The sequence below is a fragment of the Nansenia antarctica genome (assembly GCF_963989245.1).
Source record: "Nansenia antarctica genome assembly, chromosome: 19".
Lineage (NCBI taxonomy): Eukaryota > Metazoa > Chordata > Actinopteri > Argentiniformes > Microstomatidae > Nansenia > Nansenia antarctica.
In genome coordinates, this window is record NC_137692.1 from 332,094 (window position 1) to 353,204 (window position 21,111).

Sequence of the window (21,111 nt, forward strand, 5' to 3'; positions counted from 1 at the left end):
AACCTTCAGCCAGCATTTCAGCCAGTGCACCAGCACTTTGGTCCACCAGCCAACCAGGTCCATCAAAGACCACCGTCAGTCCTCCTTCTGACTGGGCAAGGTCTACGCTGTACAAGCGTCAGATGAAGGAACACCCCTCACCAGTAGGAGCCAAACTGTCGCGGGTGCATAATTTCCCTGTCTGTGGACTCTGCGGTCAAAACACCCAGGGACACACTAGGAAGTATAAAAAGAAGAGTTTTTGCCCCGTGAAACAGATGTCCACATCCACATCACACGGTCTGAACAACAGAGTGTTTGAGAGCTACGAACACTTCACCTCTGTTGTTGACCAGTTGGGGAAATGAGCTGGACTGTAAATGTCTCCTGTTCTCTGCTCCAGCCAGAATATCCATCCACACACTGACTTTTGTCGTGACTTATTTTGTATTTACTTTACTTGGGTGACTCTTTTTTTAATTTTTTAATTTTTATATTGCAAACAGTCATTGGCATGTGACAAGAAGTAGCAAAACAAAAGAAAGTAGTCATAAATGTTTCTCATTTCAGTTTTTTTTGTGTTCACCCTTTCATGCACTTTATTCAATAAAGTGGTCAGTGCCACAGTAACAGTGAGTTGTGGAATATCAATGAATGAATGCAAAAATGGGTATATTTGTTTATTAAAAAATAGGGACACAGATATAAAGTGCCAGATTACTTGCAGGTAAGTACCTATAGTACAACGATATCAGACCTTTTTGCATAAATAGCAATAGAAATATTAAAGAACCAGCCTCAGAAATATTTAACTACTTTTCAGAAGAAGAAGAACAGAACAGGAACAGGTACTTTATTTGTCTCACAGTGTGACACACACACACACGCATGCAAGTGTCCACCGAAGAAATGTGTCCTCTGCGTTTATCCCAGCCATCGGTCCTTCCCCTGAGGGCAGCCTGGAGCCGTGGTCAGCCTTCAGCCTCCCAATAGTCATAAGGGCCTTAATAAAGATAGAAATGATAAATGTAAATAAATGGCATTTAGGAAAAGACAAAGCACTCTCACACAAGTATACTTTTGATAAAATAAGCTGTATTTCCATGCAGGAAAATCAGTCCAATAACATGTGAATACATGTAAATAAATGGCATTTAGGAAAAGACAAAGCACAAGTATACTTTTGATAAAATAATCTGTATTTCCAAGCAGGAAAATCAGTCCAATAACATGTGTAGGAGCCAGATTTGGTCCTGTGAGGGCGCTAAGTTTGTTATTGTTTGTACCAGTGATTAAGCCATAGACGGCACCTAGTAATGCATGGCTACTTGGTATGCAGGAGATCTCTGTCACTCTCGGTCAATGTCGCCTCCCCTTTATTCCTTGAACCTCCCACGTCAGGTGGTGCGACTGTCTATGGACTATTATCCAATCACATCTTAAACAATTGCACTACTATACGACGGACCCCCGTTCGCGGCAGCCAACTCTATAGGGGTGCAAGAGCCTATAACCTTCGGAATAAAGGCTGGGTTAGGCATCAGACTGACCCTAGAGTCCCCTGGGGAGAACTTTGTACACTCTCGGTGCACCGAGAGCGCATGGACTTCACCTATGCGCTTAGCCGAAGCCAAAGCAAGCAATAGGACCGTCTTTAGCGTTAACACTTTCACCTCCACCTGTTCCAGCGGTTCGAACGGTGGGCAGGAGAGAGCATCTAGTACCATAGGGAGGTCCCATGAAGGAGCTAACGGCCTAGACGTAGGCAATTTCCTTCGGGCCCCTTTCATAAACTGGCACACCAAAGGGTGCTGGCTTATCGACTTTCCACCCAGGCCAATATGACAAGCCGAAATAGCTGCCAAATAGACCTTAACGGTTGAGAAAGCCTTACCCCTCTCAATCAAGTCCTGTAGAAATGACAGAATAACTGTCACAGAACACTGAAAAGGGACAGCGTGTGACTCTGAGCACCAAGTCTCGAACACACGCCACTTATGCCCATACAACTTTCTAGTTGATGAGGCTCTGGCGCACTGAATAGTGTCGATCACCCTTTGGGGAAGACCCACTAGTGCAAGGTTGATCCCTTCACGGGCCAGGCCCACAGAGTTTTTGATTGATTGATTGATTGAAAACTTTATTAGAAGATTTGCAGAAGTAGGTACATGAAAGTACATATTACATACAAGGTCAACTAACAGGATAAAAACCCAAGAAAGCCACTGGCTTATTTCAATTGGGGTCCTTGATTCTCAATTCATCAGACAATCTCTCTGGGTGGGGATGGAATATCTCCCCCCGCGCCTGGGTCAGCAGGTCCCTGCGCAGCGGTAGTTGCCATGGCGGACCGGATAGGAGATGAAAAATCTCCGCCAACCAGTGCTTTCCCGGCCAACGCGGGGCTATCAGCAACATGGACAGATCTCCTTCCCTCACTCTGGCCAGAGTCGGGGGAATGAGTGCCACCGGTGGGAACGCATACAGGAGGGTCCTCGGCCACTCGTGCGCTAATGCGTCCACTCCCAGCGGGGCTCCCCGATCGCGCAGAGAGAAGAACAGGGGACACTGGGCGTTCTCTGCCGTAGCATAAACGTCTACGGTCGCTTGACCGAATCGTGACCAAATCTGTTTCACTACTTCGGGGTGAAGTCTCCAGTCTGCGTACAGTGGGTTGCCCCTGGACAACAAATCTGCTCCGTAGTTCAGAATGCCCGGTACATGGGTTGCTCTCAGCGACCGCATGTGTGCACTGCTCCACACTATCAGTCTGTGTGCCATGGTGTGTAACTGGTGGGACCTCAGTCCCCCCTGTCTGTTTACATAGGCAACGACCGTGGAGTTGTCTGTCCTCACCAAAACATGATGTCCTCTCAACCACGGGAGGAAATGTTTCAGAGCCAAGTGAACAGCTAGCAGTTCCAGGCCGTTTATATGGGTAGAACGTAAGTGCGGGTCCCAACCCCCGTTTATCATTCTCCCTTCGAAAGTGGCACCCCAGCCTCTCAGAGAGGCGTCCGTGGTGATTACTTTTCTGTTCAGGCCAGGTCCCATAGAAACACCCTGTGTTATGAAACCTGGGTCCTTCCACTGGTGCAGAGCCAGTGAGCAATCCCTGGAGACCCTCACACGACGGTGACCGTCGCGGTGGGGGTCCAGGCCCAGAGAGGCCACCCAGCGCTGGATGCCTCACATGTACAGGCGCCCCAGGGGTATGGACACCACAGCGGAGGCCATCAAGCCTAACAACCTCTGGCATTGTTTGAGGGTAACTATGTTGCCCCTGCGAAACAGCGCTATAGTCGCGCGCATCGTCTCCACTCTTTCTGGAGACAAAAACGCCTTGGCTCGGATAGAGTCCAGTGCGAGCCCTATAAACGCGATGCGTTGGGAGGGTGTCACCATGCTCTTTTCCATGTTTATTCGGAACCCCAGATTCGTTAGGTGTTTCGAAATGACCGCTGTGTGACGCGCCGCCTCCTCGCGGTTGGTGGCTGCCACTAACCAGTCGTCGATATATGTGGCCACTCTGATACCCCTCTGTCTGAGAGGGGCCACTGCTGCCTCGGTGCATTTTACAAACACCCTTGGGCTTAGTGACAGGCCGAAGGGAAGGACCACACATTCGTACGCTATCCCTTGGAAAGCGAATCTCAGATATTTCCTGTGTGGAGGATATATCGGAATGTGGAAATAAGCGTCCTTCAGGTCGATTGATGTGAACCAATCCCCTGCTCGTATGAAACTTAGCAGGGAAGAGTGTGTCAACATCCTGAATTTGTATTTTCTGAGATGCTGATTCAAGACACGGAGGTCTAGAATAGCCCTCATAACCCCCCTTTCTTTGGGACCAGAAAATACTTCGAGTAGAAACCTCTGTGGGTCTCCTCGAGAGGTACAACTGTTATAGCTCCTTTCTCCCTTAGAATGGAGATTTCCTCCTGGAGAATATTGGCTCGTTCGCCCTGAGCTCGAGAGTACAGTATTTCTCTGAATGGGGGTGGAGCGACACAGAATTGGAGCCTGTAGCCCCTTCGTAGTGTCCTCAACACCCAGTCTGACTGTGTGCAGTCTGCCCATTCCCGTTGATGCGTGGAAAGCGGGCTGACTGGCCACACCGTCACATGCGAGTTGTTGGCGCCCCCTTGTGGCCGGGGCGCGCAACAGCCGCCTAGCGTGCCTTCCCACGCTGTGCGCGGTCGGGCCGCTTTCTGCATCACAGCCGCGGGACGGGCTAGTCCCACGGTCTGCGTTATGGCAGAGAAAGATTTGTTTTTCAACATCTCTTTTATTTTTATGCTTTTCAACATTGTTAACAACGCCCTTGGCCCTCTGCCTGGATGCGCTTGTCGGGGCATTTTTTATACATTGTGCATTAACGTGCTTGAGTGACAAACAACTTTGTAGTATGAACAGTCTCTCAGCTTTCCCCCGGAAGGCATGTGAACACGGACGCCGACCGTGGTCTTGCACTTTGTATGGAACATGTCGTACCGAACTTGCTCTGGAACGGAGCTGGGAGGGTACAGAGCGGTCAGTGAGGGGGGCCGACTGGACTCGCTCTCCTCCCGAGGAGAGGCTGTCAGATCACCCGCTTCTTCTTCCTCGCCGACGCGGCGGCCGGGGGAGGGGGCGGGGACGCCTGAGGTCTGTCCCGGGGAGCCTGTTTTCTGGCCCATGGTTTCCTGGGACCTCTGGGTGCCTGGGGCGCTGCCTGCTGTCTAGCCGCTCTTGGGATCTTGAAGGCAGGGGCCGGGCGAGAGATAGCCTGCGCATATGACTGTCGTGGCTGGGTCACGGGCGCTGCGGGCTGCGCTCTTCTCGGAAGGCACAGCTCCATAGCCTCATCCTCTCTCTTTTTCTCCTCACATCTCTTCTGCATTGAGGTGACTGCTGCACCGAAGAGACCCTGTGGTACGATAGGGGTGTCGAGAAATTCTTCTCTCTCCTTCACCAGGTTGGTGAGACCGAGCCAACGCGCCCTCTCCTGCAGTACCATGAGAGCCATGGATTTACCCGTGGCTTGAATGGCCGTCTTGTGGAGACGGAGGATGTGATCCGTTATAACGCAGATTTCCTCCCATAGGGTATTGTCTGGCTTAACAGTCATATCCTCCTCCAGCTCAGCCTGGTAGGCTGATAGGAGTGCGGAGGCATTGAGAGCCCTCGCCGTCAGTGCCGCTGCTTTGTAGCACTTGTCTGTAAGGCTAGCCTGGAAGCAGTCCGACTTGGAGGGTAGGGACGGGGCAGCCGAAGATACGGGGGTCTTCGGGTGCAGGTGGCGCGCCACCACTGGCTCGACCGGTGGGATGTGGCGGAGGCCGAGGGAGTCCATCCCCTCACAATCCAGTCGAGAACCCCCGATTATTGGGTGTTTCTCGCTGAATGGCCGTTCTTTCCACGTAACTGCTATCTCATCGAGTAGCTCGGCGAAGAACGGCATAACTTGTTTCCCCGTTTTAGCCGCCGTCTGCAGTCTTTTGCCGTCAAAGCGTGACATAGCAGTTTCGGTTTGGGCGACGGGCCAGGGGATATTCAGCCTCTCCGCTGCTCGCTTGCACATGTCCTGCATGTCGCAGTCCATGAGAGACGGGGCGGAGGGTTGGTTACCTCCGTTACCTCCGTCAGGCGTGAGGGGCTTTTTAGCTCCGCGCCTACCGATTGATAATGAATGAATGAATGGACTTTATTGTCATTGCTACAGTACAGGTACCAAACAACGAAATTTAGGAGGGGTGGCTCCCCTGGTGTTAGGAAAGGGAAAAAAAAAAAACTTTAAAAAAAAATCACAAGAAGGGAAGGAGCTGGTTTACATAAATAAAGGCTATGTACACAATCCACTGTACTATACTGTACAGATAGACGACTAGGGTTGTCATATTGCACAATAGTATTGTTTCACGTTATTTAAAGTGTCACAGTTTGCAGGCTTGAAATTTACATGTTTGTGCATCAGCACTACACCTGATTTTTTTTTTTTTTTTTTTTTTTTCAATCCAGCAGCTGCCATACAATCCGTCCAGACTGTCCAGGGCCCAGAACTTAGGTCTTTGCTGTGTTCAGGGCCTGGACGGCCCTGTGGTAGAAGCTGTTCTTCAGTCTGTTTGTCTTAGCGGCCAGGGTCCTGAATCGCCTTTTCGAGGGCAGCCTGGTAAAGTGTACGTGCCCAGGGTGGGTCGGGTCCCTGGAGATCTTGGAGGCCTTCCTGAGACAGCGTGTGTTGTACAGCTCTTCCAGAGAGGGGAGGGGGGCGCCGGTGATCTTCTGTGCTGTTCTCACGACTCTCTGTAGCGCATTTCTCTCCGCTGTTGTGCAGCTGGAGAACCAGTTACAGATGCCGTAGGTGAGGATGCTCTCCACTGCGCCGCGGTAAAAGGTCACCAGTATCTCCTGCTTGCTGTGTTCCTTCCTGAGGCATCTCAGGGTGTATAGCCGCTGTTGTGCCCTCTTGATGGTGCCTTTTGTGTTGTCCTTCCAGGTCAGGTCATCCCGCATGTGATGTCCCAGGAATCGGAGGGTTGAGACTCTCTCCACGCTCTCTCCGTCGATGAGCAGGGGCTGGATCTCGGACTTTTTCCTCCTGAAGTCTACGATGATTTCCTGGGTCTTTGACTTGTTCAGCAGCAGGTTGTTAACCTTGCACAGCTTGCTCAGTTGCTCTACCTCATCCCTGTACGCCGCCTCGTCCCCCCCCGAGATACATCCCACCACGGTGGTGTCGTCTGCAAACTTTACGATGTAGTTGCTGGGGTGGACGGGGGTGAAGTTGTAGAGGATGGGGCTTAGCACGCAGCCCTGGGGGGACCCAGTGCTGAGGCTGAGGGCTGTGGAGGTGTGGGGGCCCACCCGCACCCTCTGGGGGCGGTCGGTCAGGAAGTCCTTGATCCACGCACATATAGAGTGTGATAGACCCAGGTCTAGTAGTTTGGTCACTAGCCTGTCTGGAAGGATGGTGTTGAAGGCGGAGCTGAAGTCCACGAAGAGCAGTCTCGCGTAGCTGTTTCCCCTCTCCAGGTGGGATAGAGTGGCGTGGAGAGTCGTCGCGATGGCGTCCTCTGTGGACCTGTGGGCTCTGTAGGCGAACTGGTATGGATCCAGGTTGGGCGGGAGGCGTGTGAGTATGTGGGCCCGGACTAGTTTCTCGAAGCACTTCATGATGATTGGTGTGAGTGCCACCGGGCGGTAGTCGTTTAGGCAGCTCACCGTGCTTTTCTTCGGGACTGGGATGATAGTTGAGGTTTTCAGGCAGGGTGGGACGGTGGCCTGGGACAGGGACTGGTTAAAGATGTTGGTGAAAACCCCGGCCAGCTGGTCGGCGCAGTCTCTCAGCACCCGTCCCAGGACGCCATCCGGCCCCGAGGCTTTACTGGGGTCCACCGCCTTCAGTACGCGTCTCACTTCATGCTCTGTGAGGGTGAGGCTGTTGAGAGCTGGAGAGAGTGGTGTTTGTGTTGCGGTTACCTCCGTTCGCCCCTCGTCGAACCGGGCGTAGAAGGTGTTCAGCTTTCCCGCCAGCAGGGGGTCGTCCTCTGCGGCTGTGAGCCTGTTGGCTCTGAAGTTTGTCATCTGCTGAACCCCCTGCCACATCCGCCTGGAGTCGTTGCTCAGGAGGCATTCCTCAATCTTCTCTCTGTGCTCTGCCTTGGCCGCTTTGATTCCGCGCTTTAGGTTGGCCCTGGTGGAGCTGTACAGCGGTGTGCTCTTCCCTGCGAAGAAGGCGTTGTCCCTCTCGTTGATCAGTTTTTGGACCTTCCCAGTCATCCATGGCTTCGTGTTGGGGTAGACCCGGACCCGTTTGTCCACGGTGACTGAGTTGGTGCAGTTCACTATGTGGTTCAGAACCGACGACGTGTACTGTTCCAGGTCCTCATGCTCATATTCCTGCCATAGGGTGTCATTTAGGCAGATCTGCAGTGGAGCGGACCCTTCTGGCCAGGTTCTGACAGTCTTAGTGGTGATGGGAGCACTTTTCCCCATGGTAGTGTATGCAGGGATCAGGAGGATTGACACATGGTCAGACATGCCTAGATGAGCTAGCGGACTAGCCTTGTAAGCACGTTTGATGTTGGTGTATACCTTGTCCAGTGTTTTTTCTCCTCTTGTTGCACATTTCACATGCTGATAGAACTTGGGTAGTACTGCCTTCAGGTCGACATTATTGAAATCTCCTCCTATGATGTAAATAGCCTGTGGATCAGTGCTTTGTTGGCCACTGATGACGTCATATAGCCGCGCCAATGCTAGGCTGCCGTCCGCGCTAGGCGCTATGTACACACATGTTATAAACACCGCGTTAAACTCCCTCGGGAGGTATGTGGGTCGGCATTTAACAGTCAAGTATTCCAGGTCTGGGGAGCAGTGGCTACTTACAGTTTTCGTGTTTAAGCACCAGCTATCCTTCGTCGATATTATGATCCCACCCCCTCTTGACTTGCCGCTAAGCTGCGTTCGGTCAGCGCGATGTAGGGTCCGTCCCTCCAAGCTAACAGCTGAGTCCACAATAGTGTCACTTAGCCAGGTTTCGGTCAGAATAATCACACAGCTATCCCCCACGATGTTGTTTTTAGCAACCTGTAGTCTCAGTTCGTCCATCTTGTTCGTCAGGGACCTGACGTTGGAAAGGAAAATACTTGGCAAAGCTGGCTTGTCTGGGCTTCTCCTCAGCCTTGCTAGCAGGCCTCCCCTTGCTCCTCGGCGTTGTTTACGGTCTCGCCTCCGTCGCTTACGCCTTAGTGTTGGGATAGCGTAGTACTTTTCACCCGGCGACCGCGCGAGGTTTTGATTGATTGATTGAAAACCTTTATTGTCCCCAATGGGGAAATTTTGTTGTCAAACAGCTCAGTTAGGGCAGAAAACATTCAGTACAGAAAACAGAAAAACATTCAATAAAAAACATAAAACAGTGCAGGCTCAATAAGTAAAAAGTTCCAAAAGTTCCATCTCCAGGTCTCCCCCACCCTGCAGGGCCTGGTTGTAGAGTCGGAGTGCAGCTGGAATAAAGGACTGTCCAAATCTTTTTGTACTTTGACGGGGGAGAACAAATCTGTGGCTGAACTTGCTCCTCATCCCTGCCAGCTCGCAGTACATCGGGTGGGAGGGATTGGCCAGCATGGCCGCCAGTTTTTTCCCCATCCTCTGTTCTGCCACCACCTCTAGGCTGTCCAGCCCGGTCCCCACCACAGAGCTGGCCTTCTTCACCAGTTTGTTTAGCTTCGCAGCATCCCTGGCACAGATGTTTCCACCCCAGCAGGCCACGGCGAAGAACAGAACGCTGGCAACCACCGACTGGTAAAACATTTGCAGCAGCTTGTTGCAGACACCGAAAGACCTCAGCCTTCTCAGGAAAAACAGTCTGCTCTGCCCTTTCCTGAGAAGAGCCTCGGTGTTGTCAGTCCAGTCCAGTTTGTTATTAATTTGTACTCCCAGGTACCTGTAGGAGTCCACCCTCTCGACTTCCACCCCCTTGATGGTGATGGGGGCTGGGGTCCTTCTCTTCCTCCTAAAATCCACCACCAACTCCTTTGTTTTGCTGGTGTTAAGCAAAAGGTAGTTGGTGTCGCACCACTGCACGAAGCTCTCCACCAGGGCCCTGTACTCCTCATCCCTGTCGTCTGTGATGTAACCGACGATAGAGGAGTCATCCGAAAACTTCTGCAGGTGGCACTGGTCGGAGCTAAACTGGAAGTCGGAGGTATAGAGGGTGAAGAGAAAGGGTGACAGAACAGTTCCCTGGGGGGCACCGGTGTTGCACACCACCACCTCAGACTGACAGCCCTGCAGTCTCACATACTGACGCCTGTCTGTGAGGTAGTTGTGGATCCAGGCCGTCAGGGAGTCCTCCACACACATCACTGCTAGTTTGTCAGCCAGCAGTGATGGCTTGATAGTGTTAAATGCACTGGAGAAGTCGAAGAACATGGTCCTCACCATGCTCTGTGGCCTCTCCAGGTGTGTGTAGGCCCTGTGCAGCATGTAAATGATGGCGTCCTCCACCCCCATGCTCTCCTGGTATGCAAACTGCCGGGGGTCCAGGAAGTCCTTCACCTGGGGCTTAAGGTGTTGCAGCACTAGCCTCTCCAGGATCTTCATGACCTGTGGTGTCAGGGCGACAGGTCTGTAGTCGTTTGGGGTGCTGGGCCGTCCCTTCTTTGGCACTGGGACGATGCAAGAGGTCTTCCAGAGCTGTGGCACCCTCCTCAGTCTTAGAGATAGACTGAAGAGATGTTGGAATGTGTCCGCCAGCTCTCCAGCACACACCTTCAGAACCCTGGGGTTGATGTTGTCTGGACCTCTGGACTTGTTCACATTCACCCTGGAAAGCTGCCTTCTCACCTGCTCAGATGTTATAAAGCTGTGAGTACCGGTGTCTCCAGGTGTGAAGCATGCTCCCTGGCTCCTGGTGTTGGTAAGGGGAGGCAGTTGCTGCTGGTCTAATGGGATCCTTTGTTGTTCCAAGAATTCCGCCGTTACAGTCCCCTCGTTTTTCGCACCAACTTCTAGTAAGTCTAGTCTGCTGTAGGTACTATTTACACAACCGTTCCCTATAAGTACTAAAATAAAGGTACATACAAATGCACTTAAAATCACAAAAAAACACCAGTTTTGAAGCCACCCCGGCCGCAGCGTCTAAGCGCGCAGCCATCTTGGATCTTATGAGGAGTCTTCCTCATCATCGGTGGACAAAATGAGGTCTGAGTCACGCGACCCTCCTTCATCATTGTCCGAGTCTCTCTCATAGCGAGCAGCGGTAAAGCTGTCCATCCCCTTGTCATCCAGTACCGGGAAACCGATGTCAGGGCTATGTGGCACTAAGTCCGCCCAGCATGGTGTCGGTAAACCTGGAGACATGTCCGCGTTAGACTGTGATGGCAGCGTTTCGGCTGCCTTACACAGAAGCGGATCTTCTCCCGACAGGCTAGCCATGCGACTTAGCCGTCGGCGGAGAGATTTCTTGGGGAACACTGCACAGTGGATACACTCATCGGTAGAGATAACAGCGGCCCGGGCGTGGGTTAATCCCAGACACACTGCACACTTAGAGTGAGTGTCCCAGCTAGCCATTGACTTGCCGCACGGGCAGGTCTTCCGGCTAGTCTCGGCTGTGCTAGGCCCGCTAGCCTCAACGTTAGCCATTTCTGGCTAAGGGTTGTAGGCTAGCTGCTAGCAGGCCTCGCTACTTCACCCGTTAGCTTGTCAGCTATCAAGGGAAAACAGAGGGGCCAGGTGAGGGATATTACTATCTACCCGCTAGCAGTGCGTTATAGAGATAAAGTTATTTCTACTTTTGTCTCTCACACTGGGTATTGCTATCCGTAACCGTTCGGAGTATTCCTACTCGCAGAACAGGGAGTATCGCTACTTTTTTCGTTCCGAGCAAGGCGAGTATTGCTACTCGAATCGTAACACGGGGTATCGCTACCCCGAGTCAGAGTATTCCTACTCTTCAACAGAAGTATTTCTACTCCTGTGAACGTCAACGAAGTGCAGTTTAGCAGCAGAGCGCCCGTCGGCACGAGTTTGGTCGCTCGTATCTGTGGACTGTTTAGCTCTAGCCACCCGCACAGTTGTTGTCAGCTCCAGTGAGAAGCGAGAAAAGGTTTTTGAATGACGACAGACGCTGTGTGTACGCTTTATATAGGCGGAGGGTCCCGTCCCTCGTGACACAAGCGTCGCCTGGGCCAGCCAATGGGCTGGCGCAGGGTAATTCAGTTTCTGATGAGGTCACGCAGGGGGCGTTCCCATAGTGAGATACGAAACGAATACTATGAAAGAGAACTAAAACAACTGCTTGTTAGTGCAAGGAAAAAACACAGGGACACAATGGAACAACGTTTTTTGACTTCCAACTCTAAAAAACTATGGGACACAATGAAATCAGTGACCAACATGAACCCAACAAAAAGACAGATCATGACCCAAGACGAACAACAAAAAGCAAACGAGCTGAATGACTTATACCTGAGGTTTGACACACGGAACTCTCAGGAGTGTGACCGTGTGTTGCAGACCCTGCCAGAGACTGATGCCAACTGCTGGTTGGAGGTAAATCCTACCAGCATTCAACGTCTCTTTAGCAGGGTGTCTACCAACAGGTCCACAGGTCCAGACGGTCTATCAGCTTCTCTTCTCAAAAACTGTGCAGAAGAACTAACAACAGCATGGTGTCCGCTATTTGAAAAGTCCCTGAATACCGAGGTTCCAGCTCTGTGGAGGAAGTCAATTATAATCCCTGTGCTGAAAAAACCTCGTGCCATGGAGAATAATGACTTCCGCCCCATTGCTCTTCCATTGTGATTAAATGTTTTGAACGATATGTACTGTCTTTGCTTAGAAAACACATTGACCCACTGCTAGATGTTTTTCAATTTGCCTATAAACAGAACCGTAGCACGGAGGATGCTAATTCTCTATATCACACATTCTGTATCCAAGCACCTCGAGAACAAAAAGGCCTATGCCCGAATTATGTTTGTTGACTTTAGTTCCGCCTTTAATACGGTACAACCCCACGTACTCTTAGGAAAGCTCAAAGACATGGGTGTCAATAGTACTTTAATCAAATGGATCCATTCCTTCATGTTAGAAAGAGAACAGCAAGTGAAAGTCAATGGAACACTGTCAGTGACTAAACACTGCAGTACAGGTGTCCCCCAAGGTTGCGTTCTGTCCCCATATCTTTTCTCAGTATACACCAACGACTGTAAAAGTAACCACCCAAGCAACCATATTATAAAATATGCTGACGACACTGCAATTCTAAGTCTCCTTGATAAAGATACAGACCCCTCGGTGCTCCATGATGAGATTAACATATTCACTAAATGGTGCGACAGCAACCATCTCATCTTAAACCTCACCAAAACTCAGGAGGTTGTGTTAGACCCAAGGCAGGTAACTGACCATGAGCCTGTGGTCGTTAAAGACCAAACAATCATCCAGGTGCCCTCTTATAAGTATTTAGGTATTCAATTAGACAACCATCTCTGCTGGAATACACACTTAGACAGCTTATGTAACAAACTACAGCAGAGGCTTTATCACCTGAGGCGACTCAGACTTTATGGGGTGAGAAAGCAGATCATGAGAATTTTCTATCAGTCCATTGTTGAAAGTGTAATCAGATATGGAATAATTGTGTGGTTTGGCAACTTAACTGTTTAACAAAAAAACAGACTAGTCAGCATTCACAAAACAGCTATGAAAATTGTAGGTGAAAGAGACTATGTGATCCTAAATAAACTATATGAAAAAGCTGTCCTGGACAAGGCTAACAAGATAATCGCAGACCCCCAACATCCGCTCTCCACAGAATACGAAGTTCTCCCCCTAGGTAGAAGGCTTCGCATGCCAAGATGTAATTATAAGCTCTTAAAACTATCATTTGTCCCATTCTCCATTAAACTAATCAATTCGCTCAAGCAGAAACGATGATTAGGACATGATCACCAGCACCTGCACTTTATCTTAGACACCACTTGAAGGGCCATGTGCAATATTCGAAAACACCACTTGAAGGGTTATGTGCAATATATATTTATACCAAATGATGCCATGTCCAGGTGGAAACTGCTGCCAATGTCACTCAATGTTTGTTGCTGTCCTGTTGTTTACTTTGTCTACTGTATGTTGTATGTATCGTCCCTGTTGCACTTGAAGCATGAAAGTACCATGCCCAAGACAAATTTCCCCTCGGGGACAATAAAGTATAATCAATCAATCAATCAATCAATTGATGGTCTTGATTTTCGTTTTGCAGCAGCGGCAAGGAGTAGTTGCAGGTGGGAGCTTGTCTCCATAGTTGATGCTTAATCTGAAATCATGTAATTGACATGAATTAATATGAAACTTGATTCACAATTGTTACCCAACAATGTCATTTCAGATGATACAGCGACAGTGACAACCCTGTTCACAGGAGAGAGGGATCACTGTGTCCCTTGTGCTGCTGCAGTTCTTATAGAGAGTGACCTGTACCTGATGGCAGGGCGGATGATCGGGCATTCCTTCATTCACGGGGGTCCGACACTGTCTGGACTTAGCCCGGCAGTAGTCAATATTATCACAGGTGGAACGAAGGAAACCGCAGCATCACACCTGACCTTGCTGGACTGTCCAGACTTGGAATATCGTGAAAAGATCTCTCTGGTGAGTGTACAACAGGGGATTTCAAGCTTGAGGCGCGCAGGTGCCAGTATTTCAAGGGAGACACAGAGAAACTTAATGTGCAGAAAATGCCTTTGAACAATCGTGGGGATTTCTCAAACTGAACAAAATAAATATCATTAGTATAATAATAATGATAGTGGATTGCATTTATAGCGGTACCCAATGCGCTTTACAATGGCCTCACATTACCCTAGTGAATTAATCGAAATCACAATTATTACCTCTGCAATTAATCACAAAGGCCACGATTAATCGAGAGGTCTTTAGTACGGGCAGGAACATTGTTACATGTCTCCGTTCCTGTCTAAAGTCTGAGAATGTTAACAGGCTTGGGTTTCTGGCCCAAAACCTTTTAAAAGGCAAGGGCTGTGATTTGATGGCTCATGTTCATGTACAGTAGACTATCTGTAAACAGCAAGGGCTGTTCCTTTTGAGTTGATGACATGTTTGTGGTCCTATTGATTATTATTTTGAAATATCATTTTGTAAATCAGTTCTGAGGGGATGCCAGACTTTGAAAACCCCTGGTACAGAAGATGCATGAAATCTGCTGTTCTTGGATATGTATTGTACTACTTAAAATAATACTTTTAATATTTATATTGTCTTAAAGCTGCTCAAGGAAGAGCTCTCTGAAGAGGAGGCAACGTCGGTTCAGGACCTGTGCCTGGCTTGGGATTTGCCAGTCCCCACTCAGTCTAATAGACTGATAGTCTTCCAGCAGCTCCTCGTTCATACGGTATTGTACTCGTACTGAATAATCATTGCCCTATGAATACATATTTGGAAAACTACAGTAGCTGTTGTCATCCAGTTGTGGGAAGTGATGGCCCAGTGGATGGCACAGTGGTTGTCTATCTTGCATTTTGACACATTGTGGGGATTTTTGAATCATTCCTGTCACTGTCTTTTTTGCTTATTACACTACTCTGAAATACTTGATTCTGATTGGACAATGGCCTGACTGGTCGACCATACGTTATCCCTTGCTTCAAATATACAGGTCCTTAATCGAGTGAAGTGCCAAGTAAAGCAGTTAAGGAAGGGCCTAAAGGAGACAGGCATCTGGCCACTCATCTCATGCAGGCCAGATGTGGTGCCCCTACTCTTCCCAAGGGAGTCAGATGTGGACATCACTCCTGAGGTGAATTAATAGTCATGGAAAACGCTTGAGGATAGTTTCATGTCAATGGACACATCCGTGCCCCACCCCTAGTCCCTCACGATAACTAATAAGGTTGCCTAATGTCTTATGCCATTTCTTACATTGTACTGGCTGTACCCGACTCAACATTTTGTGAGTCAAATCAGATTCGCCTGTTCAAACCAGAAATTTGATGACTAATTGTAGTTAAATGAAAAGCAGAAACCGTAGTGATGTTAGCTTGCTGTTAGCTTACTGACTGTATTGTCACTGTACTCACACTATTTATTATAGATGGTCCTGCAGTCCATAAAGTGGCCAGAGGCAAAGGCTTCAGACACTGACGATGAGGATGATGACGACGACCAGAGGTGTCAAAAGTATTCACATTCATTAGTCATTACTCAAGTAGAAGTATAGATACTATGGTTTAAAAAGACTTCTGTAGAAGTTGAAGTATCAACTCAAGCTTTTTACTCAAGTAAAAGTATAAAAGTACTGGTTTCAAAACTACTTAAAGTATAAAAGTAAAAGTAATGTAAGGGGGAAAAAATGCCATTAAGGACAAAAGCTTAGGCCACGCCACAGGGGCCTATAGTGCACTACCCCACCTCCCCCCCCAAAAACATTTTTCTAAAGGCCATAATGACTATTATGTTATTATTAAAATGTTAATGTTGAAACATTTGGGATGCACTTATTTCAGACGCATTTATGCCCATTGAAAATGAACACATTTTAGTACAATGCAAATACATTAAAGAACCATATATGTGTACTACTGAGCATTAACATGTGAACACGGAAGATATGATGACTAGTTGCCTAAGTATTGTAATGGTGCAAAAAGTCAAACGTCAAAAGTCAAACGTCAAAAGTCAATAGCCTTTATTGGAACTGTGAGGGCAAAACCATACAAACCATAACAAAGTAGTGATTCAATATTTCCTGAAAAAACACACACATACACACAATCTACATCAGCATCAGAGTTACCAATAAGCTTTGTTCAGCCGCAAAAGCAGCAGGTTCTCAAAGTTCTTTGAGCCAATGCATGCTCTTTTTGGCCTGAAGATCAGCCCTGCGACACTAAACAGTCTTTCACAGGCTGCTGAGGCAGGGAGTCCCGTATTAAGTTTGAGTGATAGCTGGCACACAGCTGGGAAGGTCTTCAGTACCTCTACTGTGTCTCCTGGGCACCCCAGGTACGCATCCAACTGCTGGGACGTTTCAAGAGGGCCGGTCTTCTTCAAGGAGGAAAAGAAGTCCTCTTCCTCAGACGATTGGGAGCCCTCACTGAAGTGTTTCTCGTCCTGACAGTCCAAGTGGCTTCTGATATAGTGAAGGCCTGTGGAATAAAAAACAAAAATCATGACAATTTAGACTATATGGCAGTATTGTAACTGTGTATTGGATAGTGTTGTGTGTGTGTGTCATTAAATGTAATTTCAAACTAATTTCACTGTCTTCATAGAAATTACACATATTAAGCGGAAGTGAGACACTTACCAAGTTTGAGGATATTTTTGTCACTAATTTGGGAACTAGAATGGCTGCGGCTATCAGTTCTGGATCTGCAAGCATCTCTCCGAAGCGTTTCTCAAGGCCTGAAAGAAGTGCAGCAATCAAAGGCTCACAGAACTTGGAGGCGACTTGAAGGTGCTGTAGCTTGGTCCTTAGCAGAGTTATGGTGGGGACCAACCATCCCATCTGCACACTGGTTTCTCCCTGAAGAACATCCAGTGCCTTTGCAACTGGGCTCATTGTCTTCGCATATTCTGCAAGAAATGCAAGTTCCACTGGAGTAAACCTGTACAAAGAAGAAGAGAAAAACACAACATGGAACATTAAGTCTACTTGATGTAGCACCTTCAACTGGAGGAACTGATCATTAAAAAGGAAAAATATTGTCATCTGAGACTTTTAGAAATGAAGTTGTGTTGCTACAAATCACATTCATAGTAAATATGGGGACTGCATATTGGCATAGTGCATACGTGTTCTACAGTATTCCAAGTATAAAACTGTGACTTAATCTATTGTTAATCACTTCATTAACTGTAAGGCAGAAAAACAAGCACTTACTTGGGTGTATCTAGTTCACTGCAGACAGCTGCAAGGGCTCCCTCGCCTTGTTCTCGTGTTATTCTTACTATTCTTTCTACGGCTGAGAAGAGTGAATTCCACCTTGTAGCAACAGGCCTTACGAGTTGGAGTTTGCAGTGGTCTTCAATTACTTCAGATGCGGTGGTTGATCTTGAACTTTTATTCCACAGGCTAGAGCATTTGGCAAATGTGGACCTTGACACGCGCTATTATAGGGTTAGGCTAGGGTATCGGATTACGTCAAGAGTAGCAGGAACGAGCATATGAACCAACCATGAAGTGGTTACGATCTGGCGATGACTGGAAGCAGGAGCAGAGCTTAAGTAGGAGCCAGTCGCGGTCTTATTCGTCCACACCTGGCACCACTGATTGATGGCTGATGAGCCAGGGGCGCTCTTAATCGTCCACTGATCGACGTCTGATGATCCAGGGGCGCTCTTAATCGTTCACTGATCGACGTCTGATGAGCCAGGGGCGCTCTTAATCGTTCACTGATCGACGTCTGATGAGCCAGGGGCGGAGCTGTGACACTTCTCATCCAACCACAATCAAATTCACTCTATCCGGATGGCGCGACTTATCTGGATAGGTTTTTTTTGTGTGTCTTTTTTTTAACGATGAAAAGCTGTAATGAAAACAAGCTGAAATGCAATAGGAGTAACGAGGCTATTTTTAAAATGTAAGGAGTAGAAAGTACAGATAATTGCGTGAAAATGTAAGGAGTAGAAGTAAAAAGTCGGCTGAAAAATAATTACTCCAGTAAAGTATAGATACCCAAAATGTCTACTTAACACTTAATCAGCCGTGAGGTGTTAAACAGCACCAGTGAATACAAAAAAAAATCTACCTTTGCACTCGATCAAATTTCAGGACCCTCCTTTCATGACTTTTCCTAGATATGTGCGTTCTACCACCCAGCATCTTTACATTTTCAAAATCGAGTTAGTATAAAGCGATTTTGCAGTATTTCTGTGTGTGTCTGTGTATTTGCCTTGGGATTCGGCTGCCATCTTTTTCTCCAAGGCTGCAATTCTCTTTTATATCAGCAGAGGTCGCAAGGGGGCACACACTGTGCTCAACCTTCAGGCTTCAGTGCTGAATTAGATACAGTGGATAAGACTGATATTTGTAACATAATGTGTTTATATATAGGCTATATATAGCAATAGTGATACATAAGATATGTATATGTACAGACAGTTATGAAAATGATAAACTGTACAGTATGACTTTTACAATCCCTTCAGATTTGTTGGAGCTGAGGTTTTTTTTTCACCCAAGTTCCATGCAATAGTGATAAGATATTATGATATGTGTAGCCTATGTACAGTTATGAATGATACACTGCACAGTATGTACCTATCAAGCTGTGTGGTATTACATAGGTACCACAGCAAAGTAGTTCATCAACAAATATTATATAACAAACGGATATTTATAATATTGTATATAATGTCTTTTTTGATGATTATGCCTGTACAGCGCTGTCAATTTTCAAATAATGCTATAGGCTATATATATATATATATATCTACCCTCCCTCCACCCCCACCCAGAGAGCTTTGGACTGTCTGGATATGAACACTTGATCTCTGCACTTTATATTTATATTAATTATGACTCTTGCACTTTGATGTTGGTTTGCACTGTCTTGTCCTGTCTTGCACCTATCCTGCTGTAAACCGTGCTCCATTGTTCCAAACCAAATTCCTAACATGTTTACATGTCATGGCAATAAAAGTCTTCTGATTCTGATTCTGATTCTGATATGAATGTTCAGTTGTGATATGAAGTAGCCAACAATTCTCATGTCGACCATGATAATAATAGGCTACAACAGGGTTGTACATAGATATACGCAGATTCATATTTGGATAGTTGATTTTGGCACCATTGTGTAGTAGCCAATTGCAGAGAGTATACATTATTTTGTTTGTTTACTGCACATTATAAATGAAATGAAAATAGCTGTTGTGAAAAGTGAAAATGAAGTGTGTTCATGTTGCAGTGAAATCTATTTACATAGATATATCAGATGTGATATTTCTACTACAAACGAACACAGAGAGACAGATAATTCAAGTAACATTTTTATTTACTTGCAATGTTCACGTCAATTCTTCCAAGTAAAAAGTATGGTAATTAATATGAACACCAATATATATTTAAAAAAAGTAGAAAGTGAATAGGAGGTCGCCGGAGCGCTCAGCGTGGGCGCTGTCAGGTAGACAGGGCAGGAGAGGCATCAGGCCTGGCCATGGGACAGTCAGCATCCCCAGCACACCGTTGCTTTTTTTCACCCAAGTTCCATGCAATAGTGATAAGATATTATGATATGTGTAGCCTATGTACAGTTATGAATGATACACTGCACAGTATGTACCTATCAAGCTGTGTGGTATTACATAGGTACCACAGCAAAGTAGTTCATCAACAAATATTATATAACAAACGGATATTTATAATATTGTATATAATGTCTTTTTTGATGATTATGCCTGTACAGCGCTGTCAATTTTCAAATAATGCTATAGGCTATATATATATATATATATATATATATATATATATATATATCTACCCTCCCTCCACCCCCACCCAGAGAGCTTTGGACTGTCTGGATATGAACACTTGATCTCTGCACTTTATATTTATATTAATTATGACTCTTGCACTTTGATGTTGGTTTGCACTGTCTTGTCCTGTCTTGCACCTATCCTGCTGTAAACCGTGCTCCATTGTTCCAAACCAAATTCCTAACATGTTTACATGTCATGGCAATAAAAGTCTTCTGATTCTGATTCTGATTCTGATATGAATGTTCAGTTGTGATATGAAGTAGCCAACAATTCTCATGTCGACCATGATAATAATAGGCTACAACAGGGTTGTACATAGATATACGCAGATTCATATTTGGATAGTTGATTTTGGCACCATTGTATAGTAGCCAATTGCAGAGAGTATACATTATTTTGTTTGTTTACTGCACATTATAAATGAAATGAAAATAGCTGTTGTGAAAAGTGAAAATGAAGTGTGTTCATGTTGCAGTGAAATCTATTTACATAGATATATCAGATGTGATATTTCTACTACAAACGAACACAGAGAGACAGATAATTCAAGTAACATTTTTATTTACTTGCAATGTTCACGTCAATTCTTCCAAGTAAAAAGTATGGTAATTAATATGAACACCAATATATATTTAAAAAAAGTAGAAAGTGAATAGGAGGTCGCCGGAGCGCTCAGCGTGGGCGCTGTCAGGTAGACAGGGCAGGAGAGGCATCAGGCCTGGCCATGGGACAGTCAGCATCCCCAGCACACCGTTGCTTTTTTTCACCCAAGTTCCATGCAATAGTGATAAGATATTATGATATGTGTAGCCTATGTACAGTTATGAATGATACACTGCACAGTATGTACCTATCAAGCTGTGTGGTATTACATAGGTACCACAGCAAAGTAGTTCATCAACAAATATTATATAACAAACGGATATTTATAATATTGTATATAATGTCTTTTTTGATGATTATGCCTGTACAGCGCTGTCAATTTTCAAATAATGCTATAGGCTATATATATATATATATATATATATCTTCCCTCCCTCCACCCCCACCCAGAGAGCTTTGGACTGTCTGGATATGAACACTTGATCTCTGCACTTTATATTTATATTAATTATGACTCTTGCACTTTGATGTTGG

At 46.8% G+C, this 21,111-nt stretch overlaps 1 protein-coding gene across 1 annotated transcript in view; it reads left to right on the top strand.

Annotated features, from left to right (window-relative positions):
- The window catches only part of LOC308174240 (uncharacterized protein), a gene marked incomplete at both ends in the record, with an annotated part of 63,885 nt that overhangs the window by 12,681 nt on the left and 30,093 nt on the right, over nt 1-21,111 (top strand). Inside the window, 4 exons of the mRNA XM_080549321.1 lie at nt 13,862-14,124; nt 14,759-14,884; nt 15,149-15,289; nt 15,584-15,697. Of these exons, the coding sequence (XP_080405447.1) occupies nt 13,862-14,124; nt 14,759-14,884; nt 15,149-15,289; nt 15,584-15,697 (644 nt within the window). The remainder of the gene's footprint in view (nt 1-13,861; nt 14,125-14,758; nt 14,885-15,148; nt 15,290-15,583; nt 15,698-21,111) is intronic.